Source organism: Daphnia pulex, chromosome 2 (genome assembly GCF_021134715.1).
Source record: "Daphnia pulex isolate KAP4 chromosome 2, ASM2113471v1".
Lineage (NCBI taxonomy): Eukaryota > Metazoa > Arthropoda > Branchiopoda > Diplostraca > Daphniidae > Daphnia > Daphnia pulex.
Window position 1 is genome coordinate 5171904 of NC_060018.1, and position 27132 is coordinate 5199035.

The following is a 27132-nucleotide window of genomic DNA, read 5'->3' on the forward strand; positions in this document are numbered from 1 at the left end:
ATTGAAGTCCGTATTGTTTCCGATTGTTGCACTAAATGGTGTAACTCACGACATGAATCGTGTGCCTTAAATTTTCAGTTGTTCGATAGAATCGGCCAATCGGTCAGTATGTTCCGGAAAGCGCAATCGCTTTTTACTCTTTAGTCAAACCTTGTGTTGTTGCAGACGACAGTTACCTCACGCCGTCAGTCCGTCAATAAGGCTAAGGATTTCCACAGAAAATGCCTTACATTTATATTGGAAAACGGAATTTCTTTTTGGGAAAAAGATTATGGGAAATTGTAGGAAATTTAAAAAACTTTGGAGAAGGCAGAATTCTTGTACGAAGTGCATTCGAGAGGTACCCTGAAGTTTCGTACGTTAAGATTATACGCGCTGAGCCGCTCATGGACGAGGTACTATCTCTTCTTGTCTCTTCAAGTTATAATCTCGTTTGATTTTTTATAATTTTTTATCCAGGAAAATTTATTTGGAAGAGTACTTGTAGAAAAGGTATTTAGAGGAAAGTCTTTTGGAGAATTTGATTTGTCCAAAACTGCCTATAAGAATGACTTCAAACTGATTCCGAAAGATGAAGAAGAGTTTTACCTCAGCCGGACAATGAAAGCAGAAGATGTAGAAAAACTGAAAAAACCATTGCCTGAATTTATCCAGTTTCCTCCTCTTCTGAGAGTAATGAAATGTTTTCTTTTATGTGTAGAAAAAATTTTAATTATTTTTCTTTTAACTCAGGAAATGATCTCCAAACAAGAAAAAAATCCTAATCCTCTACTGAGAGCAGTATACAATTGTAGTCCTAATAATACAGTACATGTTGAGCCTGGCAAAATTTGCAACAACAAACAAATTGAAAATGCCAAAGCATCTCATCTGTATGAAAACTTAAATCATAATTTACAATGAAAAGAAAAATTAAATTGCAGTCAAAGATTTTTATTTGGCCTTCTGAGCAATTTCAACAAGATTGTACTTGGCTCGTCCTGAATAATTTGTAACTACACCCAAACAGCATGTTGCTCTTAGCACCTCAACGACCATACTTATTTCCGGGTTGTCGAGATCAACTTTAATTTCAGGAAACTTCTTCGAAACCATTTCCGCGATTGGTTCTATTAGGGCATCTCGTTTGATATTGTGATTTCTTATCCTGGATAAAAATTATTAGAATTACTCATGATTAATTTTCACAGTCAAAACATGAATGATGTTTACTTGATGAGGAGAGAAAATGTTTTGTAATCAGCCATTTGGTCAATGAGATTCTCAGCTGCTTTCAAGATATCTTCCTTCACAGACTATCATTTCAAAGATGATCATAAATTATTTATTAAATGTAGTGCATACATCAATATTGGGTAAAATACCTTGCAAGTCAGTTGAATTGGAAGCATACGTAACAGAAATTTTGTAGTTTGCTGCTTTTTCTTTTCAATATCATTAATTATTGCATCTACAACTGCTGAAGGATTTTCAACCTAGAAAAGAACTGTTAAGCTTGAACTTACATAAAAAGAACTAAAAATTCTTACTGTTGAGCGAATAAAAATGCATCCTTTAATGTTAGTCATAACACACTGGAATCTTCTTTCAGAAACAGGTGCAGCTTGCTTCTTTTTTAATTCCTCCATTTCTTTAGACAACTCATCTTCAATTTCTTCTTTTTTAACCTCTGACAATTCAGGCTCCTCCTTTGGTTTTTCACTACCATAAATGATATCAGCATACTCATTCAAAATCTTAAAGGATAAGTTAGTTATGAACAATAAAACAAATTATTTGTTGTGTTTACATTGTAGGCTTCTCTGACACTTTCTTTTTCTCTGTTTGAAGTACATAGGAAACCTTTCTGTCCAGGCCCTAATTCATTGGAGGATTTCCTAGCCTGCTTTGCAGATTTGATATAATATGCCTTGTCTTTGGCTTTGCGTTTGTTTCCGGATTCAGACATCGTTAAATGCTAATGTTAAAGGATGCTAATGGCTAACTTGCTCAAGTGCGCGTGTTAAATATGAAACTCGAATGCAGCAGACGGAAAAGTGGAAAACGGGCTCGAAATACAACCCCAAGCGACAACCGTTAAAACTAAATACACGAAGTTTCTTATATATTTTTAATAACTTAATATATATATAATTTTGCCTTCTTAGATTTTAAAATTATATTAATAAAAATTTGAAATAGTATTGATCTTCAATTCAAATCGTATTCATCGATAAATTTTCTTTCCATGCGTAGGTCATTTGTGAACGCACCGATCGACTTCTGACAGATGTTCAAAGTTTGTGTGGGAGCTGGAAGCTGTGGAAACGTTGGTTACCATTTTTGTCAAGCGTGACATGTAGGAAATGAAATCTGGTTGTTCAAAATGTCAAACACAAATACAAACTACGTCTCATGCATTCGAGTGGAAGGGAAACCTATTCTTCCACCTCTTGTAAGTTTTGATTTCTGTGACATGATTTTTTCTTTGTATACCTAACCATTCCAACTATCTCTGTCCAGATGAATGATGATAAACGACGAGCAATGCGGAAAATTAGAGATGAAGCTGTTGCAATTGAGTCCCGATTGAAAGAAAAACGACGGGCCCAACTTTTGGAGCAAGTCCAAATAATTCTTGATAAATGTGTGACACTTGATGAGCTGAATGTTTCAAAAGTGACACCCTCAAAGTATCGTCTCATCAGTGAACCTTTATTGCAAACACCAGTGAAGATCAACAGTTCTCTTTCTCAGCCAACAATTAAACCGCTGCCAGTAACATCATATTCATTACCATCCACTCCACTACTTGATGACGTTTCAATTGAGAATCTCCACAAGAAGTTTTTGTCCATGAAACAAGACTGCAAAGATGTTAGCATTTCAGAGTCATCAGCTGTAAGCACTGATCTAGGACCTTACATGCAAAACTCAGATTCAGATTCTAGCTCAACAGAATCTGGAACTTCAACACCACGGGCATTGACCATCTCCGATACTGATATTTCTACGAGCTTAGACTGTTCAACCCCTATTAAATCTCAAAGAATGCGGCGCTTATCTTACACACTGGAAGCGCCTAGCCCTGTACTTTTAAAAATGATGCAGAACAAAGCGGCTGAAGAAGAGAAACTTGCCGTTTTGAATGTGCCTAAACTGAACCTTTCTGATTCTGACGAATTGCAGGGAAATGATTCCAACAATGTTGAAGCCATGAAACAAAACAAGAATGTAATCCATGTTCCATCAATGAAATATTCTGCAACCATTTCGGATAAAAGTTCAAATATCAGCGAGGAAAATTCAACCCACAATTTAGTGAACTTGAATTTGCGTCCTAGAGATACTGAGGATGTCGTTAACGGAAACTCTAATGAAAAACAAATGATCAACACTTCTGAAAAGCCAAACAAATCTAAAGTTGAGCACATGTCTGTAACTTGCGATAACAACGGAAATTCACCCAGAACCCAAGATGTGCACAAAAATGGAAATTTCCTCGAAGACTTTATAATGCAACAGCAGAAACTCATGAACGAATTACTTGAGAAACAGGCCAAAGAACAAGAGAGACTGGTGCAGCTATTTAGAGAACAAGAAGAGCAATTAGTGATGCAGATGCAAGCACAAACAGTACAGCAACCAGCAGCCCCCAAAAGCAAGAGTCCAGTCTGCCGTAGTTTGAAACGAAGTTTCGATCGTTCCGCCCAAGCTAGAAGTCTTTTTGAATCTGGACGCCTCTCTGCCCTAGTCCGTGGCTATTTAACTCGCCGCCTCATGACCACAGATCGGGTGCAATCCATCATCCAAACCATCAGCGATACAACAACATGTCTCAAGGAGTTAAACCAGGGTAGCATGACGATCTTGCCAAGCGACGTCGAATTGCATAGGCGACTACTTCAGCAGCTAAATGGAGCAATCCACGCTTTGCACGACATGTTTTTCGAATGGGATGTGAACGAAAGGATGCTGGTAATAGCCCGTGATCGTGAGAAAAAAGCTGGGCAAATGATCGTTGCTGGAATGCCGATCCGAATGAGACCGAGAAGTCGCTCTCTCTCTTCAGCCACAGTCAAAAGTCTTGAGCGCAAGTTGACCCGACAAGAAAGCCAAAACAGCAGCCGGCCAAGCTCAGCCTCCACAGCACTTCCGCGCACCTCTCCGTCCAGTATGGCTTCTTCTACAGCGGATCGCAAACGCAGTCCTTCATCCAGCGGTTCTTTTTCCTCTTTCAGCGCTGCTCCATCAAATGGTAAATCGACTTTCTACACGCTTTCTACTTCACTACATAGTACATCGTTTGAAGCGTAAAGGCTAAATGCTTTTCTCTGTTTTCTTTATTGACAGGATCATTACACGGGAAGAACAAACATAAGCCCTCGACCCGAAAACCTTGGCGTTGTTGATCTACTGATCTACTACTACTACTTATCGGTAAATTTAGTCCATGTCCATCTTGGTTAACGAAAGTCGCCTAGCTCTTTTTGTGGTGTGGGTTTGGTCATTAACACACGCACAACTGTACTTTACATTCCCTCTGTATGAAATGTTTTTGGAAAGTCAAACTTTTATGATCTCCTATATTTCCCTTAATATTTGTCCGGAAGTTCTACCTGTGTGCTCTCCCTTAAACCCGTTAAATAAAATGAAAGAAAAGAGCAATGATATGGATAATCATCAAATAAAACTGGGAGATAAAGGCTTTAAAAAAAAAATGGAACACTGAGCTCAATCTAGCAGCAAATCCGTTGATAGATGGAACACAAAACAAATGGTTGTGGAGGTATATAGAATGGGTTTATTTGTGACTAAGAGCTTTCCGTGGTGGGCGCGTGTACGGGAGGAGCGTCACGCTCCTCGAGATCCGTTGAACCCGTTTACTGAAGACGCGAGACAACTCGCTACCGCTGACCGATATTTTTCCTACCCCTCCTTGCGGTTACAGCCGTGCTTCCCCTTTTCCCAGCATCTCTCTTTTCTCGAACTCGATTTGTATTTCTTAGTTGCATCATCTTCTGTTACCATGACGCACTAGCCCAATTATTAATCAAGTCGATGACTCGACTTCATGTTAACCATTTCCTCCCTTAGCCAGACTCACGCTGGAGAGACCGTCGTGAGTTGCGAAGTTTGTTCCTTTTTTTTCTTCCCAAGAAGTGGTCGCTGCTGACATCCTGACGAAAATTTCTCGTTTCACTGCCTCAATGTCCTAAAAGGCGCCACATATATAATAGATAAGAAAGCAAAACAAAAACATATTTCAGTGATGCTAAGAGAAATCAAGTCGAGTGAATTGGTGCGTGATAAACACGCCAAAATAATTATAAAGATTAGACAAAGTGTATAACTGGTCCCACCCAGGAAAAAAAAAAAGATTCTTGTGCCAAAGTATTCCTTATTTGAAAAAGCTTTAAAAGAAATGGTTAAAAGAAATCAATTCAAGAATAAACCAGAGAAACATATTTTATTTATTTAACATTTCAAGGTCTATTCAATTATCGGTTCACGAATTCCAATGCCAGCGTTCGGAAACCATATTTTATTGAATGGATCGTCAAAACTACAAAAACGCCGCGGGAAGGATATTTCCTGCCTTCCATGGAGACGTTTCTATCAGCCAGTTGTTTTTTTTTTGGCAAATTGCCATTTAGTTGCTTTTGTTGTCCAAAATTTATGACTCGAATCATAAACCATGTAGACGCTAATAAATATAATCCAACGTCGACAAAGTCTCGTAGCCCTTTTTAAAATCAAAGCAAGCAAGTGGCCAAAGCGAATCACATTTTGATTGAACTGATGACAATTGTGGACCGTCGGCTTAGTCGGCATTGTTTGAGTAGCCCATGCTGTTCAGCACCAAAAGTCGCCGTGGTTTTGTCTTCATCAGACCGGCACTCTGCCACCACCACTATAATCTCCTCCGCCTCTTCGCCAAAAAATAATAATCCTTCCATCGTTAGTGCGGCCCAGGGGTCCTATACACAAAGACGCTGACAACCGCGCCGAAGAGTGATCTAGATTCTCGGATGGACGGCAGGTAGTTTTCTCGGAACCTCTTTTTCTTTTTATTGGGTAATGGATCCGGCTTCCGCTCTCAATGCATTCTATTTCAAAAAGAGAATACACTGGCGAAATAGAATCAAATCAAAATAAGAGAACAATAGACTATCTTAATCACTTCTTTTGTTCTTGTATGGTGATGGAATCCAGCCGACTTTATCTTCGTGATGTTAGTTGTAGCCAAAGCGAAACTGTGTCATGTAGACGATGGTATTAAAACGTCATGATGAATCTTTATCAACGACCTTTCTTTCTGAAATTCTTTGTTTTTAATGATGTTCTTCATAAAAAAAAAGGCTATTCCAGCGAATGCGAATAGAGGGAAATCTCCGTTAATGCACTAGTAATGCAAATTCGAAGAATTTATATGCAGACTATCCATTCTTTGCATAATTACATTTGGCAAGGAATAAGGTCAAAGAGGACGTAATGTTTTCTCGACGGTGAATGCCGTTCAATGTCCTTATCAAGTCAAAAGTGTCGGGCATTGTGTCAGGAAGAACACGTATCAGTGAGTTACCAAACCGAATCATTATTCCAACTTCATGGTAAAGTACCACGTTTCTCTGATGAGAAAACGTTTATTGTTATTGGTTTTTCTCTTCACTAAAGCAGCGCAATGGTCAATTGCTGAGCTAACTTAGCGGATACATTTTATGATTTGGGAAGCTGATTTGGTCTCGGTTTAGTGATTTAACAGCCATCTGATTAAGCGAATGGGCAACAAGAAGAAAAAAAGAACATTGCAACGTTGCAAAACAATGTGACATTTATGGCTATCAGTCGTGATTCGTGTGCGGTTTCGGGCTCCACGATTCCTTTCGTGTCTGTTAAGCGGACGCCTATTTTTGTAATACGTGATTCACATGATATTCGAGTACAAGAAGAAAAAGAAGAAAAAAGAAGTCGGCCATTCGTTACGACTGTTGGTCAGCATGAGCCGTAGGACGTGGCGTTTCTTCTCGACGCAGATTGGATGCCAGGGCTGTTTCCTGCAACCTGCAATCAAGTAGTAAGTGCCCAATTTTTCATGCTGAGACTCTTAACTCGAATTTTAGTTAACCGTATGTTTTTGGCGCCAATCCTTGGTGTCCGACTCGTTTGTTATTGTCGGCCATTCTTTTTTCTCCAACGGACAATCAATGACGAACATGTCGCTTCACTGCATCTTTGGCAATCAGTGCCTTTTTTTCTCTCTCCACTCTATTAGGCATCTTTTTTTATTTCGAAAATCTTGAATGTCTCACCAAAGAAAAGAAATTTCGGCACAAATTTCTCATATTTTTAATAATTTTTCGAGGTGATGCCGGTTCAGCCCTTTTTCTTTTGAGCTGAGAGCGTGCGTTCGTGCATCAGAGTCATTTCAGGTGTTTGAGAATTCTCACATGCCTCTCGCTCGCATTGTGAAACGTACCTAATTGCACAACACCCCTTCCATTCTTTAGTCTTTTTTCATCATCATCCTTTCTTTTCATTTCCATTCTTTCTGGGTTTCATGATCCACCACCAGCAGACGGTTTCCCCCGAATGCACATCAGACCATAATCGAGTACACATTTCATAAGACATAAATATGAATATAGATGTGTATCGTATATATTATAGAAAGATGGTAGGCTCACGTATCGTCTGCGGTCACTCGACCTAAAGGTACATTGTGTCTAGTGGATCCCAGTGCATTTGGGAAACTTGATCGATGACGTTACCTTACTTCTTCCCATGTGCTATCCGTGTCCTCTTTGACGAACGCCGGCCATCAATATCAACAATCCGTCCATTTGTTAGTACCTATCATCGTCTTGGCTTGAGTCCTCCCTTGGTTGCCGGGGCAACGAAAGATCTCCCCAGCCGAACTAACGGTGCAATCGTTTTGAGCTAAGAAGAATCGAACCTATCACATGAAGGGCGTACGAAGGGTAGAAAAATAAACACTCTCTCACACACCCCCTGACATCCGATGAATAGATTAATGGTAATAACCAGTTAACCACCTGTGTGTGGCCTCATCATCCATACGCACGCAGGTTGGAGAAGTAGGGAAAGAGGGTGTTGAAAGATGTCGGGTGTCTTTTCCTTCTTCTTCCAACAGTCCTGGGAAATGCATTTTAAGGGAAAAATTAGAAACGATTTAAAGAAAAGTCGCCTTGAGGGATGCGGAAGAAGATGAGACGGGATGTGGATACTCTCGGAGTGGAAAAGTTTGGTAAAACCACAAAAGTTAGGAACACATTTAACAGAGAGTTTATTTTGGTTTAACAAAAATTATATAGGTACGATTCTTTATTTATAGACTGGCGGTGGTAAAAAATAAACAACATAATATCTCGCTATGAATTGGATCCGTTAGCGAAAATGCACAATGAGTTAGTGATGAATGGGAATAATGATCCTTGGCAGAGCCGACGTGATGCCATCGGGATGTCTGGAGTGTATATACACCCGGTATTAAGGTCACTTTGGAACTGAGCTAGAATTACGACGATGACAGTAGTAACAATAACAAAAACAACTACAACAAAAACAGACATTTCCTGGCCCGATGGGTACGTTGGTGGTTGGAGCCGGAGAAAAGGAAGGGGGGAAGGCGGTGACGGAATGTCATTGACGGAAGCAACTTTCTCTCCAAGCATAAAATAAAAAAATAGGAACCCTCATCAAAGGAGACAATAAAGAAGTTGCCGAATATGTTGAGGTGTTTGTTCCTGTTTTCCCATTTTATTTTATTTCATTTTATTTTTTTCAGTTTATCGACCGCCCTAATATTTTATTCCGATGAGGAGTTCTTTATTATTTCCCCAGACATCATTAACTTTCTTGCAGTGAAAAGGCTTCACTTGGTTTTAAGGACAATTCGATAAACTTTATTTCATTGCTTCCATTATACGTTGTTAATGGACTTATGTAGGCCCACCGTTTCCGTGTATGATGTGTGCGCGTTTTTGTCGAAGACCCAAAAGAGAGAGAGAGAGCTGGATGTGTATAGGAAACAAGGCGAGAGAATCCATCGTGACCCACTTTTGAGACGTACAGTTGTTAGCCACCGTGAACGATATTGATTCGCTTGATCAAGTTTTTGAATTGATAATGAGACAAAACGAGAAACATTCGCTGTAAAAAGGACCGGTCGAACGATTTTAACTCGCCGTGAAATCGAGGCTGATGCTTACATAATCCCGCCACCCCCGATATCCGTGAACTGATCAATGAGCTCCATCAAGACCGTTCCTACACATTTCTTTTTTCTTATTCTTACCTTCATTGCGGTTGTCTCTTTCTATCCCATTTTTCTATTTTCCTCTTTTGAAATTAAGAGAAGAAAAGACTCGGGGGAAATTGATACGAAAAGGCAGAAAATTGAGCGCTTCCAGAAATTTCAAAATCTTTTTTGTTGCTTTCAAATTGAGTGCTGGCCGGGGGTGGACAATAAAGAGTCGTTGTTGTCGTCGTAGGTACTCCCAGCCGTAACTGACATTAAGGTAGGACCAAGTCCCTTTTTGAAAAGTAACGGGTCTCGCATTGGTCACAGCTTGTGTAAAAGCGTTGACTAATGACCAGCCCGTTCGCCGTACATTACGCATCAAATTTGTGAGTCCAATAATGGAGAAGAAAATCATCTCTTTTCTATTTAAGAACATAATCAGCTTGAAATTTTTCGCAATGATGAGAGAGAGGGAAAGAAAAACAACACACACTCAAGACAGAATTGAGCCAATGGTCGAGTTAAATATCCCAGCAATTTATGCGTTATTTGTTTTACGGTCTCGCCGCAGAAAAAAGGATAACGAGGTTTTCTTTTCATTCCGGGAATTCTTGAATAATTTGAGAACGCGTCGAGCAACATTATTGGGTGAGAATAACAATAACCTACAAAAAAAAATTCGATGGAAACGAGTTCTCTGGCTACTGTCAAAACTTTGCACGATACTTGATTGGCATTCATTTGTAACGGGTCGCGTCCTTGCCATTGTTTCTCTTTTTTTCATTTCGCCGAATCAAGAGAATATGACGAATGGCTGTGCGTGGTTCGATTTCATATTTGAGAGTAGAAATTAAGAAAATTGAAATTACCGCCTCCTTACAAATTATTGTCAATCATTCACGGACGTCAAACCTGCTGAGAAGCCGTGCCGAACGAAACGAAATGATGACATCAGCCAACGGTATCTCTTTTCTCGGTTCAATCACGCAAGCTCGTTAGAAAAGAGAGAGAAAAAGAAACGTGCGACAATAGCATCTCTCGTCCGTCTTATGTTTATTTTCATATGCTGTTGAAGTCTCTCTCTAGTTTTGTTGAATTCATTTGCTGGAAATAGCATAATTACCACGGTCATTGATACGCTTTTTTTCCCGTAGTTTTCTGGATGATACTTCACGTTTTTTTTAAAGAAAAATACTCGAATAACAAGGAAGATACAGTGATATTAATTATCGTTCTCTTCACCTCCTCTCTGAAAATAGCGGTTCTAACCGATGCTGCTTTTATTGTTGGTTTTCGTTCTTGTAGAAGAACAGAGAGTCCTCCAGTGACAAGCGATTTCCACGGTACGACTCTTGGATGGAGTGGAGGACGGGGGGTCAGACACAACAGAGAGGCTAAGGCTGTGTGTGATGATTGTCTCCGCGTGACCATTCGGGAAACGAGTCGTGGATATTCCACTATTCTCGATTGTCTTCTTTCATTTTTTAAAAACTCCAAACTGGATTGTTTTTTAAAAACAATTTCTTAACATCTGGACGCGTACATTTACTTGATTATTTGACGAATTCATTTTAGGTAGTACGTAATAACATGATTGGTCTAATGGGGGGGGGGGGAAACTGGACCTGTTCAATGGTTGACATTGTAATAGATTATTCAGCGAAAATTTTTTCGGGGATCAAAGTACCTTTAAGTGTTATTTACATTCATTTAAACTATCGTGACGAAATAAGGAGCCGGATCGTTTAGTGTCGTGGTGTTTATTGACATTTCCCTTGCTGCCATCCCATTTTTTGTTTGGCTGTGACGCTTTGATTCGTTTTGAATGCAGAGTGGTTTGTATGGCTATTCAATTAAGAAGACTCCCCAGCAAGTCGTTGCCTATCCTTCAGGGCATTAAAAGATTGAATTTCCTCGTTCCCAAGTAACGTCGCCGTGTACTTTTTTTTTTCTGTGTGTAACTTTTTGTCATCGAGACGTAACGATGCAATCAACAGTGAAGCTGTAAAGATCACCAAAGCCTTAAATAGCATTTATTTCTTGCCAGACTGTGAATGTGACTAGTGGCCGGCTAAAAGGTTTGCTGCTGCCACTGGGCCGGCTCGGTCCCACTCGCTCGTCTCACCTGCCCCGGTCTCTCTCTCATTTTCATAAGTTGATATTTCTTCTTGTTGTGTTTCTCGCTTGCTCCCCTCCCCCCCACTAGAAATAGCAACTGTGAAAACCGAAGGAGGGATTACATAGAAAAAAGAAAAGATAAAAACATACCTACGGTAGAAATAAGCACCGAGAAAAATATAGGCGGTCTGTCCGACTGATATAAAAACCCTCGACTGGGAGAAACCGAACGTTCAGTCTTCTCCCGGCCGCGCGGCCCACAACACCCGTATTCTCCTTCTTCTGCTCTATCTCATTTCCCTCCCGTTTCCACCTCTCTTGCGAAACCCCCCCACTCCAAAAGTACTCGTTGACTTTCTTCGCTCGGTTTACATCAGCAAACAGAGTTCAGAAGAAAAAAAACAAAAAGATTCGCATTAGATATTTTTGATCAGATTCCAAGAAAATCCGGGATTAGCCATTTGTTTCACTTGTCATTTGGTGTCCCCATCCGCCTCCCATTAATTTATCTTCCCGTCATCAAATCGCCGAGAAAGAGAGTCAAGTGCCCGTTTGTTTTTGTTGATTGACCAGACCCGCTCTACCGATTCGTCGAGTTTATCAACCCGCGCCTGATCGCACCATTTAAAGGAAACGACCGTTCGCGCTCAGCAATTCACCATGACCCAAAACAGGTACGATTCCCATTTATTTTACTCCGCATTTTGCGCCAAGTCAAAGAATTGCTGAATTTTCTCAGTGCGTCATATTTGTGTGACGGGTTGTGATGGATTGATGAAAGCTCCGAAAAAACCAGTTTAGTGTTACAGTAGCCGGTATTTCCAACGATTTGGAGCCGCTATATCTCTTCTTCAAGTGACGGGAGAAGATGATGGGAAAACGAGCAGGATAATTTTTGATTAAGACAGGTCGAGATTCGAATCAAACAGTGTGAAATCAAAAGAACTGGTCAAATAGGCTGGAAAAAAAAGATCTGATAAGCGAGTGGTTGGACAGTCGCTTCGTTAATTTCCTTCAAATAGAAATAAATGAATTTCGCTGGCCAGAAAAAAGGATATTGCCGTCCTTGCCGGCATGACATATTTAAAATTCTTTTTTGAGGTCTGTTGGCCCTGGTCGTTTGCTCTCAAGTCTCAAATAATTGTCATTACAGACGCCCCGGATTTGTTGTGACATAACTCGAGAATTTTCCGTTAGATTATCCATCAAGACGAGCTTTTTTTACCCCCTCCTTCTTGGCTCCCTTCTCTCACTGTGTCGATCGTCACGCTCGGTAAATTCGACAACAGTCTGCTGCTTCGCTGTTCGTCTATCTATACCTGTCATTCACATGCCATGTAGCCTTGCCAGGGCAACTGGTAGAACTTCAAGAACATTTCTCATTTCTATAGAGTTCTTTCTTTTTTAAAGAACGAAAAACAATGTTCAGCAAAAATGGGTGTAGGTGGGTGTAATGAGTTGGTATACGTGACGTCACATAGTGTTCGTTTTTCTTTCCTTTTTTTAAAAAAATTTGTTATATTGGCGCGTCGCTGAACTTGTCACAGTCTCTTTGGCGTATTCTGATTTTGAACCCACCTCTCTTTTATTTCTCGGTTATCATTCATCATTGCTAGTAGGTTGCACTCGACTGCCCCGCCATTCAATGTGGGTCGCAAACAACAAATCGGAAAACAAACACAAACCCCAACGTCAGTAGATATTCGGGAGTGAAAAGAGTGGCAGAGAGAGAGAGAGAGAGAGAGAGAGAGAGAGAAAAGTTGCCGCTCTGATTTCATCAAAAAATATTTCCCGGCCCTTTGCGGTTCGTTAACCACCGTATCAGATGTAGTAGTTATATAGTAGTAGCATTCTACAGGTACACAGTGGGTACAGCGCGGTGGGTATAATGCAGTGGGATTTTAGTGTTGCCAATTCAGTAGTAAATTCCTAGTGGGAAATGGAAGGAAAAGCAAATAGTTGCCATTCTTGATTGTTTTTGGCTTTGTTTTATCGATTGTCTATTGATTGACGGGCCATTAGGTACGACGGTTCTATTTCGGTCAATGACGGGAGCTACTACGCGTTCCTCCATTAAACCCACGTATACCCATTCCCTGGTTTACATACAGTGGGTACCTAAAGTATCCGTACGGCTGAGAGGAGCAGTACGGAAAACGCGTTTTTCAAAACGCTCCCATAAATTGAATTCTCGTTGGAATGCAATAAAATTTTTTTGTAAGGTTAAGATTAGGGTGGGGTTTCATCTGATTTTTTTTGGGAATTTTTCAACAACGCGATATGTGGTTTTTATCGCGTTGCGAAAGTATCCGTACGGCCGAGAGGCCTAGTAGGGAAATGGGCTTACTTTGGAGGCCTCTTATTCGGTAAATAAGTAACATTAAAGGGTGGGAAAGTTCTTAAAAAAAAGAGCTGCATTAGCTCTATATGTGATCATAAGATCACATTTTTTAAGTTTCATTTATAGTAATGAAATCAAAAATGAAAACACGAATTATAAGTTTTCCGTTTTCTTCCCCTCGATTCCCCATCACCAGTGTTGCCATGTCCCAAAATCTCTTTCTTCCCTTGGACGGAAGAGGGAGAAAGAGAAAGGGTAAATATCTTTTTATATGGCAACACTGGTGATGGGGAATCGAGGGGAAGAAAACGGAAAACTTATAATTCGTGTTTTCATTTTTGATTTCATTACTATAAATGAAACTTAAAAAATGTGATCTTATGATCACATATAAGGCTAATGCAGCTCTTTTTTTTTAAGAACTTTCCCACCCTTTAATGTTACTTATTTACCGAATAAGAGGCCTCCAAAGTAAGCCCATTTCCCTACTAGGCCTCTCGGCCGTACGGATACTTTCGCAACGCGATAAAAACCACATATCGCGTTGTTGAAAAATTCCCAAAAAAAATCAGATGAAACCCCACCCTAATCTTAACCTTACAAAAAAATTTTATTGCATTCCAACGAGAATTCAATTTATGGGAGCGTTTTGAAAAACGCGTTTTCCGTACTGCTCCTCTCAGCCGTACGGATACTTTAGGTACCCACTGTATGTATAAAGGATCTATGCAGGGAGGATAGAAAAGGCTTGTCCTCGCTTTGTTTTCTTGTTCTTTTATTATTTATTTCCCTTTTTTTCGGGTTTTACAGTTAGGCAGTGAACATTTTCGTTTTGTCGAATAACGTGATGATGAGATGGGCTGCACGGGGGCGGCGGCGGCGGCGGCCCTCCATCGATATTCTATGCAACTCTCGTCGAATGAAAGAAAGAAACGCGCAGTTCAATAAAAATAAAATTCCGTTTGGAGGAAACGTCGTTAGACGAGCATTAGCGGTCATGCGGGAAGCGGCACCCACCGAAATCACCGAAATCCCCCCCCACGAAAGAAGGAAAAGAAGAAAGAATTATTAATATGGCACTTGGTTTTCATTCACTTGGGCACTAGGAGCCGACGACCGACTTACTCCGAGCGGGAGTCGAGCGCGCGTTCTTCTGTGCGCATTTCTTTTATTTTCATGATTGGATCATTTTGTGTTTCAAATTGACGTCAAAAGGCTCGTTAATACGTACAGAAATGCGTTAAGAGTCCTCCATTGTAGTACGGCACAACGTCGTACACTCTGAGCAGACCGGCGTGAGAAACACGGACTAGAGTTCTTGTTTTCTTTTAACTCTCACCCTCCATCTCCCCTCAACTCATTTCTTTGTTTTTTTCCTTAACGTATATGCCCAGTTGACGGTGTATACATGTTGAGGTGTTTTGTAGGCTCTATAGTACGCATATCTCCTGTTTGTGTCGTTGTCTGCTTTTCTCTATTTCCTGGAGGTGCCGGACGCGCTTGAGGGCAACGTGTCATCCCTCCCTTCCCCGTCTTCTGAAACCCCAATTGTTCATCAAAAAAAGAATCGGGAGGGTCATACACGAGGCCCCCGGTTTTTTTTTCGTTTGAGCATTACGGCTCGGCTGTGTAGCGGCGCTGTAGCTGTTTTCGGTAGTAGTATTTTTATGACGACTCCCTTATTGCCCGCTGCGAGAGTGGATATATCGCCGGCTGTGCCGCAGTCATTACAGACGTAATTGTCTACGTTGACGTAGCAAGCTCCCAGTGTGGGGTGGGTGGGTGGGTTAGGAGGACAGCCCATCCACTGAAGGACGGTGAAAAACAAAAGGCTTGTCGATATCGGATGAGAAGAAGAATCCGGACGATAGAGGCGCGATGATGATGGATGGAATTGGGTAATAGGTAGACGTGATGAGGAAAGGTTTAGACACCCGTCATCAGACCATATCCTACTACTCACCTGGGCCGACAATGGGCGCCCAGGAAAGGCCAACCGACGATTTTCGTTTCCATATCTCACCTTTTTTCTTTTTCTTTCGAGACAGCTTTTTTATTGCATATCTCGTCGACGGCCGGCACGCTAGAAAAAGACAACAAAAGGTTCCAACTAACTCAAAAGTATATATGTGTGCCTTTGACACACACACACACCTGTGGCGTCGGAATCCAGCCGGTGGAAAATATAAGAAGGAAATCAACATTGAAAGGAGAATGGATGGAGTTGCTTATATACGATTGTCCATTTTATTTTCAATGAGGTCGTGACTCTTCAAAGTTGTAGTATTTCTTTTGCCTAATAAAAGAAGAAGGCAAACTCTCTTGACGTTCGACACTCGTCGTCATCGCCGAGAGAATGAGTGTGGTTAATTCAGGAGCCGCAGACTACTGGTGGTTGAAATACGCGAAATCTATTCTTTTCTCTGCGTCCCATTCAATAACTAATTTACGGGCCGTTTGTCCGGCTGAGGACTTTTTTGAGCCATTGTCCGGTTGGAGACTCTTTTCCCTCTCGTGTTGTTACGGCGGATCTATAGCAGGTTTTTCGGCACGTAAAAAGAAAAAGAAAAAAGTTGGAAAACCATTTTCAGACTAGTCATGCGTTGACAGGGTCCCATATTGAGTTGATGGATAAGAAGGACGGCCCCCTCCATCATTCTTTATCGCTTTCTGCACCTTTTTCCAGTTGAATCCCAGCACGTCGGACAATGCAACGAACCCACCAAACAGGATAGTCAGTGCAGAGGCTCTAGCAGCTTGTTGTCTAAATATCCCCCCCCCCCCCCCAACCGACTCTCTACCCGAGTTCGTTTGTTTTCATTTGTGTTTGAATGTGTGGTGGGCCTTTTTATATCCTCCCTCCCTCCCCCCGCCTGGATTGCCAACCAAAAAGAAGATTGAGAGAATGAGGACCATGATTTGACTCGTTTCTCTTTTTCTTTTTCTTGTAAATGTGCCTTTGGTTGATGAATCCAGGTTGATGAGCATTACATGTTTGACTTGTTCCCCTGATTTTTCCTCTGTTTGAAGTGGACCGTGTGAGAGACACGCAGATCGGAGCCCCCGTCACGGGATATGGGCAATGCAATCCATCTTCCATCCCTTCCGGCCGTCTGCGTGATGGTCATGGAAAAAAAAATGAAACAGTCCACCGCGCCCTAGAAGCTACACATATTTATTGACTTTCTCGGATGTCTTGTATGTTTTCTTTCCCTTCGAGCTTCTTTTATTTGTTATTTTTTTTTCTTTCTCCTAAAGTTTTTACGATGGGGGGACATTGGGGACCGTCGAAATGAAAACTCGGTCCTCGGCGCAAACGAGTCTACGGTTATTTGTCTGTATGCGTTGGGGCCGTGTCCCAGGTTTTTACGCTTTGATAAACAGCGCACATTTCTCGTCGTGAATTTTTTTAGAATGAGAAAATCTGTGGGGGAAAAAGATATACCGTAAACGGTGGTGGCCGCCACAAACGGCACCGTTGTCACCTTATAGATTGTGCCGTCTTGCAGCTCGTGCGCCCAGTGTCTTTTTTTTTCTTTTTCTTTTTTTCTTTCCTTCAATTTGATTATCGCCATTGTGCCAGCTCCCGCTGCGCTGGCAACACGTTTCACCCGGTCGACTAAAACGCATAAAACATTCGGCATATAGACGGAATCGTTAGTTATTATAATAGACACCGTTGCACTTTTGTCGTGCAATTTTCTGGTTGATTTCGTTTCGGGCGATGTGAGTAATGCTCTATCGTTTTGTGCGACGAAAAAATGGGCAATCGTGAGTTTGTCAGACGAACGTGAGAATGAGCGTGAGCTCCCAATCGACGTGAAAAAGCGAAACAATTGAGAAATGGAATCGGAAGACGTTCTTCCTTTTCACTGGAAATGGAAGAAAGTATCGGAACAAAGGGCTAGACGTGATCCATGTTGACTCCGTCCTGTGTTGGAGTCGCTTGTTGTGGTGACATGACACGGAAAACTCACGAAACAAAAGATCGGAAGAAGAAGAAGAAGAAGAAGGGAGAGATATACCCGAAAAAGAGAAATGAAATTGTATGTAGTCGTCTGGGAAAAAAGTCCCGAGGGGTGTGTACAGGTTAGTGGCAGGTATGTGTGTATTTTTATTTCTCCCATCTTGTCTACGCCGGTATACGTACTTTCACGTTATATAGCTAGGGAAAATGAGGCTTGATCGTGATCGGTTAGATCGGCGGCGAACGACAACCGACCATAAGTTTATAGTGATGACCAAGCGAGACTTGTGTGTGAGCCTTGCGTGCCGGATGATGACTCTGCAAAGCACACACACACACACCATTCTCCAAAAGGATCTTTCAGACCTTTTGAGGGATATCCGAGAAAAAGGGCAACAACTTTTTAGCAACACTAAAATCAACCCGTCAGCTTGTATTCACGCTCGCCGTACGTTTTCCTCCTCTACCAGGTAATAGAACAGACTGATTGGATGACCGCTAGAAGATTCACGTTCACTGGCCGTTCGAGTGTAGTGCAAACTCTTTTATCGACACGTCAACTCGCTCTCAACTCCAATACGGATACAACAAACAAAGGTGGGAGGGAGTCTTGCGTGATTATACCGTACGTTGATGCAGATTCGACAAAAGAAAACAAAAACCCCTCGTTTGAATCCTTCATTTTAAGAAATGCCCAATGTTGAACCCTCTCTCTTGTTGCTTTGAACTCTTGCGCGTCTCCCGTATGATGGATACCGATGACTGGCGACTATGCCCCTCCGCACAGGTATTTCCCATCGGCAAGGGTCGTGCCTCCCCGCGTGTGGCGCTGGATGGAAAAAAAAATAAAGGAGGGGAGGGAATGAATTAAAAAAGCTTTGCTGCATACAGGATTGTATTAAGGAGTACAGCGTACAGCGTTAATAGGTATCGTCGCCGGGCCGACTGGCCGTCAACACCGTTATTATTACTATTATGAATATATATGTATGCCTGAGACATCCGTCCATCTCGTATACATAGTGCCTCTCTTTTCCATTAAGAAATGAGAAGGTTAGGGGTCGGATGGTTCGCCTTGACCCTCTCATCAAAGGCCCCACTCTATGGGAGAAAGAACAATAGTCCAATCCGTGGTCCGAAGAATCGACCCGAGTGTCCTCCTCTTCTTAGTAATAATTTTGTGTACCAATGTACCGTATCTTGCGTGCAATAGCTTCAACACACTTTTTTTTTCTTATCTGGCGGGGGGTTCATTTCGAAAGAAAGACGATCGCCGAAACGGAATCATCATCGAAAAAACCGTTGTGATTCCCTATAAGCGCTCGGTTCAACTTCATTAGCCGGATCGGACCGGCTAAGTTTGAACACCTGTCGCTAAAAAAAAAAAAAAAAAAGGCTTTTGGTATAGATGGTCCGACTGACCGCGTGAACTGTTGAAGCATGTGCTGCAATAGCCCGCCCGCAAAACACACGCAGCTGACTAATACCAAACTCCCGCTCGTTTCGGTTCGTTTTTATCGTTGGGCTTTCTCACCTTTTTCGTACAAATTTTTTTTTTCTTTTTTACGATCTCTTCTCTCCCCTTGTAATCTGTTGCGTTCAACGACTCAAGATGGTCTTGTCCTTTAAGAAAAAATAGAAATATTTTAACTCTTTACTGATATTTTTCTGGCCGGTCCACCATCTTCCCAACTGGAACAAGCCATTGAGGCAGTAGTTCTTCTTCGAGTTTGACGCACTGACCCAGTGTACGTAGAGAATCCAAATACGGAAGCTGGACGGCCTACATAAAAGTTCTTTACAGTATTTTTCGTTCGTTTCTTCGTTATTGAAAGAAGAAGAAAAGACAGACGAACGAGCCGCACAGTTATTTCTACGGGTAATTACCTCTCGTTTTATTCATTTATCCTCTTTGTACGGCGATTAAGCGAGACTAATTCACCTGGTCTCTTTCACTCGTCTCTTTGTTTGTCAAACAAACTGGTTATTGGCCAAGTTATGCGGCGTCCGTTGATTCAATCGGCCGTGAAGGCGCCCACCTATCGACTCATCTCGGTCGGTGAACGAAACATTTGAATATAAAAGCCCTCAGAAACAAACTTGGGCCCACCAAGTACTAGCCAGAAATGATGATTTCAACGATATAACAAGTCATGTATATTTACTAGTATAATGCAGGCAAATGTTGCCGGAAAAATTGTTCCTTGTCTTCCTGGATACTTTTTTTCTTTCTTTCTTCGATAATTTTCTCTCGTCTAGCCGCTTTTTTACCCGGAATTTGATTTCATTTTCCGCTTTTCTCTTATCTGCAATGCCACGCAAACTTTCGTTCGGTCGTTTTCTACCTCTGCGATGCATTAAAGTTTAATTGAATCGGTCGATATTATAGCTAGTCGGCCACTGGCGGTGGGAAATCGTTGGCTGCCATTGGGGGCTAATATCTAGTCGTGGCATTTTTGCAAGCAATGGAGCGAAGATGCTGGGTTGATGGAGCCTCAAGTCGGGGAAAAAAAATAGCACACCGATTCCCAAATTACCGCCCGGATCGTTGACTTTTCGATCAGTGCCATCGTGTAAGCAAACAAACCTTGTACCTTGTAGGCAACAACAACCTAACCAATAAAAACAAGATACACTAAAAAGTTGAAAGTTATATTTATGTGGAAAAAGGAGGTTTTTATCCTCCTCATTTCTCCCATCTTACTTTCAAAGTGCTGCAATCCGCCCGTAACTAACGTTACTATTAAAAACAACTTTGGCTGTTGGGTACGGGTGAAAAAAAATTGATATTAAAAGTGTTATGGCGCCATTTTTCGCATTCTCCGAGATTGAATCACCAGTGAAGCACATCGCAGAGCATGGAATGTTGTCTATATTCGTTCTTCTGCAATATTATTTCTGCCACTTTTACGTTTGTAATTTTTTCCTGGACGATCCAAGTCGTTTTATTCGCACATTTCACTCGACTTTCCCAAAGTCTATTTTTCCTCTAAATTCAACAGCCGAAAACGATAAAATGATAGAAATTGAATTGACGACTAGCTTATTTCAAATAACTTTCAATCGAACCGCAGTGTGGCGTCGTCGTTATTACCTCCCGTCTGCCGTGTCTTTTCGTTCCTCTAGTCCCGCGTTCGTTTGGTCCGTACTGCCATCTAGCAATCCCGGCGTCTACTCGCAGCCGCTCACGCAATGACTACGCACTGATGATTACCCCGTTCTGAAAATTTCATTTCTTTTGACCCGTGTTAACTTTTTTTTTCAAAAGAATTTCACGGCTCAACGATTGCGATGAATTGCCTTTTTTAAATCGTCATGAGAGAAGACGAAAAGCGCGCGCTGGCGCGTGAAGCGACCGTGCTATTGGAATTCTCCCTTGTTTCTGTGTTTTGTTTGCTCACTTTGCTGCATCATTAGCATCAGCCGGAGTGAAATGGAATTGAATTCCACCGACGGGCAGGAATCGATCGCCTTTAAGATCGACAAAAGAAACACAAATGTTTGTTACATTTTCTGTTTGGTCTTTTTACTACAATTGTGGTTGGAATTCCCTTATGCCTTTCTTCTTCTTTTTTGAAATGAAAAATAACAATTAGAAATTCTCCTGCCGAACTGCCAGGAGAGGATCAACAATACCCAACACATGTGTTCCATGGCTAGCTGAGGGCAAGGCCACGCATTTGTTGGTGTGAGTCATGGAGAAAGAAAAAAGAAAACAGGCTCTTGTGCCGACACAATTCTTGTTATTTTCATTGTCCGATTCAGCGCAGCGGGACTCTTGACTTGATCAAAAAGAAAATGTTGGGCAAATCTCTTTTTATTATCACGTCTACGCTCACGCTATTAAGGGTCAGCATCCACGATCAAAAAAGTTGAAATTGAACGACCAGCCGGAGACGATGAGAGTCGGACACTCCCACGGTGGCGACGGCAGCGGCCTTGGCGTAGGTGTGCAAAGAAGAGCATTAACATAAAAGCAGGGTCCAACACCCCTCACGCCCACAAACAGATTGACTGCTGCTCAGGTGTAACGCAATGTCGACACTTTTTCTATACGATCGGCACTTACTTGGCGAAAAATTTGATTGGATGAACAAGACAATGTTCACGTTGAGACTCTTGTGTATTTGTCTTTTATCACGTGATTTAGCCTTGTAGTCGAACGACAATGGTCAAAGACCCCCCCCCCCAAAAAAAAAAAAAAAAAAAAACATTTTGGAATCAAACAAAAGAAAACAATCAACTGTGCTGATTCACTCTTTGCATTGTTGACTAGATTTCCAATCAGTGAATTCAATGATTTTGAACGACGAAATAATTATTTGTTCTTTTGCTTTTTAGTACGTAACAATCTGCATCGCCAATTTTGGTTGGCCAATAATCCGGTGGTTGACTTGTGGAGCTGAAAAACCAAATATTCCATAACCTTTTCACCGCGATTCTATTGCTCCCATTCCGGACATTCTGGACGCCGTTCCATTTTGACGCTCTCGCTCTTTAGTGAATCTCGTGAATAGGTCGTTATCCATCCGAGAAGTTAAACGTATTCGGGTCGTCCGATACACGACGGGTACATGCGTATTTAGCATTACTATCTTTGAGCGCTCATTTCGTGTATGTAGAATCACACAATGCGGCTAGAACGTGCACGACTCGAAAAGTTCCGCGTGCCATCATTCCGTTGGAGACGACAGACAAACGATACCTGAAGAATGTAATGAATTATTAAGCTCGAGAAGGGGGGAAATAAATATAGGACACTCGGATGATGATGATCATCATTCCCAAGTGTAATTTGACTTGTGTTTTGACCTCTATTTATTCGAAAACAACTTTCAACATCGATTTAATATTACACACTTACCCGCGAGGGCGCTGTGAGAACGTTACGCATTTTTTAACATGGCCTCTCTCTCTCTGTATAGACATACTTGGATAAGTACATTTGTACAGTAGGACAGGTATATTTGATGTAATTACAAATTGAATTTTCTCTGGTCATCCGGGATGCAACGGATTTCGGGAAAGGGGAAAAAACCCCTTTTTCTCACACCCCAGAGCTACCTCCCGCCCATTTGGTAGTCTGACGAATAAGGGGGTACAGTACTTAATATTTATTTATTTAGGCGTGAAATGATACGGGTGCGCACTACGCAAGATCCCTCATTAGTACAACGGTTTTGGGGGGGAAATGTAGAGGGAAAGAGAAATCCGAGAGTTCTAATAACGTAATATACACACACATACAAGAAAATGTCGAAATGATACTATTCAAAGTGACCTCTTGTAATGGTATCTTTTCTCGCCTTCAGGATAGCCGGTCTACCTCATTCTCGAATGATTATTTAGCTTACGGTGCACCTGCAGTAGGTCTAGAGAACTCTTATTTCGGCCAGTTATTTTGAACTCGAAAGTCTTTAACTGTCGTCAAATAAATTCTTTCCAGCTGCGTAGAAGGGCAAGGCCATTAAGACGAAACGGAATGAATGTTCGTTACCTTCGGGAAATGAAAACAATTCACCTTTACGATCACATTTCAGTGAAGAAAAGAGATCTCGGACTGCGAGAGAATTTTAGAATTAGAAGAAGAAGAAGAAACATGTGAATGACCCTTAACTATCATTGTGTACGCAAATAATAAATCCTGGGCGACGCGGGGTCTCTAGCGTTGGCTTAGCGTCGTCATTTTCCTTTTGATTCTGTTCCTATAAATAAGGTGAAAATAACAACTATACGCCTTCAACTGCGGGACAATAATAGAGCGAATCATGTCCCAAGATGTTATTCACAGCCAGATCCTGGGCGCTTTCTTACATGCAAGTAAATAGTAGTTGGCTGGTGTCCATGCATCCATTCACGCATTCAATTCTTTGCCGAGTCATTACGCCTATTCACGGTCGTTGCATTCAGGTAGCCGCTTTGCTTCAAGAAAGAAAAAAAGGCGAATCAAGCCGATAGAGATGCTTGTACTGATGATACAGAGTTGACAGGAGTAAATATTAGTGGAGAATTAAAGGGCAAGAAACTGCATGATTCGCTAAATTTTGGTTGTCGGCTGGTAGCCGGGCAAGGGAGGAGGAGCCTCGAGGCCGACACCAGCGGCAGGTGCTGCTGCTGCCCGTTCATCTCTGGCAGAGAGCCCGTAAATAATCTTTTGCATCACAAAACAAACCCATGTCTTATTTTCTTTTTCCAGCAACGGGTTTTTTCTTCTTCTTCTTCTCTTTTTTCCAGTTTAGCTTCACTAAACTTGCGCTAAAAGGGCGGATGACAGATGTTTATAACGCGCCATTTTCACTTTCTGCTCGTAGGGTTTCTCAAGGTGACGGTGCGAACTGTGAGCTGAATCAGTAACTTTAAATATTTGTCTTCTTCTTTTTTTTCTCCGTTTGTTGTTGCTTGCTTTCGAGTTGGTTTCCCATCATTGGCGACCGGTTGATTGACACCAGGTGTGGTTTCTCCCGACAGACGGGGACCCTGGAAAATAGTTTTAGTGTGTGGTCTCCTCGGGACCGCAGCCTCGGCTCACCGCCGCCCTGTAACTTTGAAATGCTCGAAACTGTTGAAGGATTAAAACAGACAAAACAAAAACAAAATTGCCAAATCGTTGGCCGCGTAAAGTGACACGTCTAGTCTCCAAATTATATCGTCTGCCAACCAACGAGATATGTGCCAGAGAGTTTTCAACCCTGAGGACTGCTGGAATGTTTGCGTGACCTCTCAACCGCTCATTTAATTGAATAGCCCGGCACTAGGGAAAATCGCCTTTCTCTTTTATTATTCCTGTGGTCATTGTCTTTGACGAACTGCAGCAGTCAGAAGAAAAAAACAAAAAAGAATTAAAAACAGAAAGGGTTGAAATATTATGCTAAATGGTAGTCCAGAAATGGGCGGGTTGGTGATTCGTGTCCCGCGTGCCGCTATCCGCGCAAAAAAAAAGACCCAACACCAGCAAATGCTATACAATTAACCGAAAATATATCCAAAAGGAAGTTTTCTTTTCGAGCGATCTAACGGAGTTTTTAGCAACAGCAGCGGGATAATAAATTATGGAACAGACAGCAGATTTCCCTGGGTACACGAAAAATAAAAGAGGCATTCAATTTGTTTTTGGTAATAACGTCTTTTGTTTGATTTTCTTTTTTTCTCCTCTGTGAAAATAACAAAAGGGGGGAATAAAATAGCTTGGCAAATATTGTTGCGTACCAAAAATTCATTTGAAGCTCTCAGACTGAGTTAGAGGCATTGAAATTCTCCGATCCGGACTGCACACAGCCAAAGAGTATGTCATTTGTCACGCTACGGGGATGACACTCAGCTCGGTCGGGAACCGCTTGTAATACACGCAGCCGAGAGTGGACTCCTGTGAAACACAAATAGGTCCTCTATGACATATAGCTTCTACTTGCCAGTACACCAGCCTGTTCTTTTCGTCTCACTTAACGGGACAATTATATTCCAGCGGATTATTATTTTCAAAGTCTTTTGTTTTTCTTGGAGGTTTTGGCGTTCATTAAACTGATAAATATTTCTTGGATTAAGTCCATTTTTTCTCGAGTCGCTGTCAAACCCCCCGCCGATTAAAACGATTTCATTATTTATATATTTTGTCGCGTCTTCTGAAAAAAACGACACAGGTGTGCCGACTACCAAATTCCTTTGCGGCTGCTCCTTGCGGTGGCGGTCGTTTGCCTGGCGACTGGCATCGAGTCGCGAGCTCAATTCAGCAACATGCGAGTCTTCCGAACGAATGGCATGTTCAACAAGGACCACTGGCGTCCGATGGACATTTTGAAATCGTTCAAGATCAACAAAGAACAGGAAACGGACTCGTCGAGGGCGGCCGAAATCGTGAGCGCCAGTTCGATCAAACGCGTGAGCATGGCGTCGCTTTTGCAACAATTGAATCAAGTGAGCAGCGGAAAGAAAGACGTCTTCTTCCCCACTCCGATCGCAACCAAGCAGGAGGAAAGCAGCAGTCTGTCCATTCCAGTCACCATCATCGAATCGAATCACTCCGCCATAACTCCGGTCGTCAAGGAGAGTACGATTCGTCGCGTCAAACTTCCAGCCGGATCCATTTCTTATTCGAGGAACGGACCCGCCTCGAACGGACCGTCCATTTTGCTCAACATCAACCCTCATCTTCAACGCTCGACGAAATTTCCCAGTACCGAGCCACCAACAACCACCGAGCCGGCTACTACTACAACAACAACCGAGCCATCAACAACGACTGAGCCATCAACAACGACGACGACGACCGAGCCATCGACTTCTACGGCCACAGAGCCGTGCGTGACCAAAGTTTACGTCAAAGCCAAACCAATTGAACAACAAGCGGCTAAACCTTATGGTAACAAGGCCAAAACGCCCGCTTCGGTCAGAGCCGACAACATCTTAGCCTCCAGTAAGAAATTGAGCCAAATGCCCAACTCGCCCATCTACTACATCAAGTTGCCGGCCTCCTCTTTCGTCTCGGGTCGAACTCCGCATAAGGAAGACGCAGTCCCGTTCGATTTCTTCAAGCAGTCGCCCATCTTTGTGGCCACCACCAGACGACCGAGTAATGGCGGCAACAACGTCGTCGAGGAGATCATCACGACCGAGTCCCCATCGGAGACTTTGTTGTCGACCACGACGAGATCCCCGCCGCGTACCAATTCGCGCGTCATCAACATCAAGGGACCGTTCGTTTTCAACGGCAAACCGGGCGGCATCTATTCGGCTCCAGCTCCGTACAGGCCGCCCAACTATTTGGATCTTCTCCATCAATTATACCCGAAACTCAAGAGGGCTCAATTTATCAGACGCTGAAAAAGCATAATTTTAAATAAGCGAATTTTTGATTCTTAAAAATTAAAAATAAAACATCCCCCCGTATTTAATCACCGATGTTGTCATGATTTGTGCCGTGCTATTTTTCTAATAAACAAAATAGAATGTCAATCAATTTTAATATATTTTTTCCCCCTAAAAAGCCACCCCAGCATCCCCCAGAGTGTTGGAACATTGGGTTTGTTTGTGCTGTTATTCGTGGAATGGTTCTTATTTAAGCTATATTTTCCTTTCCAAAAAAAATTCGGATTTTTACTATTATTTTTTAATTTGCAGTGTGTTTTTCAACCTGAATGTAGTTCTGCTCCCATGTCGATGCTGATTTTTGTGTCTTGGTTTTCCCCCGTTGTTTTTTTTATAACCTACCGATTTTGATCGATGTGACAAGTGCCGAGATTAGAAAATACACTCATATCCCCTGCTTTTAGAAAGAAAACACGTATCCGATTATTTTAAATTAACTTTTTTTTTTGAATTTTATTTTATAACGAAAAATAACAAGCGTATTCCACCATTTATGTACACGGAAACAAAACAAAAAATCCAGTGGAAATGTCGGAGAAAAAAGAGCGAGGGAAGATATAGAAGCGAATGAAGAGAATACGATTTTTAGTTTTGGGTTTT

At 41.9% G+C, this 27132-nt stretch overlaps 4 protein-coding genes across 5 annotated transcripts; 3 read left to right on the forward strand and 1 right to left on the reverse strand.

Moving 5' to 3' along the window:
* The first annotated feature begins 131 nt into the window (after positions 1-131).
* LOC124210589 (28S ribosomal protein S34, mitochondrial-like) lies at positions 132-932 on the forward strand. The gene is made up of 3 exons (XM_046608739.1): positions 132-395; positions 460-672; positions 733-932. Exons 1-3 carry the CDS (start codon positions 222-224, stop codon positions 901-903), a joined length of 558 nt encoding a protein of 185 aa, XP_046464695.1. The 5' UTR covers positions 132-221; the 3' UTR covers positions 904-932.
* On the reverse strand, positions 918-2079 carry LOC124210587 (THUMP domain-containing protein 1-like). Its single transcript, XM_046608737.1, has 5 exons — positions 1790-2079; positions 1530-1736; positions 1365-1475; positions 1213-1295; positions 918-1147 (listed from the first exon to the last, which is right to left on the reverse strand). The coding sequence occupies exons 1-5, from the start codon at positions 1946-1948 to the stop codon at positions 934-936; spliced, it is 774 nt and encodes a 257-aa protein (XP_046464693.1). The 5' UTR covers positions 1949-2079; the 3' UTR covers positions 918-933.
* Positions 2080-2249: 170 nt separating this feature from the next.
* LOC124210585 lies at positions 2250-4647 on the forward strand. The gene is made up of 3 exons (XM_046608734.1): positions 2250-2434; positions 2503-4237; positions 4333-4647. Exons 1-3 carry the CDS (start codon positions 2366-2368, stop codon positions 4389-4391), a joined length of 1863 nt encoding a protein of 620 aa, XP_046464690.1. The 5' UTR covers positions 2250-2365; the 3' UTR covers positions 4392-4647.
* A 2166-nt stretch (positions 4648-6813) lies between these two features.
* LOC124210586 (mucin-2-like) lies at positions 6814-26944 on the forward strand. Of its 2 annotated transcripts, XM_046608735.1 has the most exons (3): positions 6814-7057; positions 11936-12036; positions 25308-26944. In XM_046608735.1, the coding sequence occupies exons 2-3, from the start codon at positions 12023-12025 to the stop codon at positions 26485-26487; spliced, it is 1194 nt and encodes a 397-aa protein (XP_046464691.1). In that variant the 5' UTR covers positions 6814-7057; positions 11936-12022; the 3' UTR covers positions 26488-26944. The 2 variants fall into 2 exon arrangements, with proteins under 2 accessions (XP_046464691.1, XP_046464692.1); XM_046608736.1 differs by lacking the exon at positions 11936-12036 and having other exon boundaries at positions 6828-7057.
* The last annotated feature ends 188 nt before the right edge of the window (positions 26945-27132 follow it).

Bases quoted from the DNA above. Each gene is read 5' to 3' on its own strand.
- LOC124210589 (XM_046608739.1), top strand. From the start codon at position 222: ATGCCTTACATTTATATTGGAAAACGGAATTTCTTTTTGGGAAAAAGA. The intron at 396-459 runs GTACTATCTCTT...TTTTTTATCCAG, and splicing joins CTGAGCCGCTCATGGACGAG to GAAAATTTATTTGGAAGAGT. The intron at 673-732 runs GTAATGAAATGT...CTTTTAACTCAG, and splicing joins AGTTTCCTCCTCTTCTGAGA to GAAATGATCTCCAAACAAGA.
- LOC124210587 (XM_046608737.1), bottom strand. From the start codon at position 1,948: ATGTCTGAATCCGGAAACAAACGCAAAGCCAAAGACAAGGCATATTAT. The intron at 1,476-1,529 runs GTAAGAATTTTT...GTTCTTTTCTAG, and splicing joins GCATTTTTATTCGCTCAACA to GTTGAAAATCCTTCAGCAGT. The intron at 1,296-1,364 runs GTATTTTACCCA...TTGAAATGATAG, and splicing joins CAATTCAACTGACTTGCAAG to TCTGTGAAGGAAGATATCTT.
- LOC124210585 (XM_046608734.1), top strand. From the start codon at position 2,366: ATGTCAAACACAAATACAAACTACGTCTCATGCATTCGAGTGGAAGGG. The intron at 2,435-2,502 runs GTAAGTTTTGAT...ATCTCTGTCCAG, and splicing joins AACCTATTCTTCCACCTCTT to ATGAATGATGATAAACGACG. The intron at 4,238-4,332 runs GTAAATCGACTT...CTTTATTGACAG, and splicing joins CAGCGCTGCTCCATCAAATG to GATCATTACACGGGAAGAAC.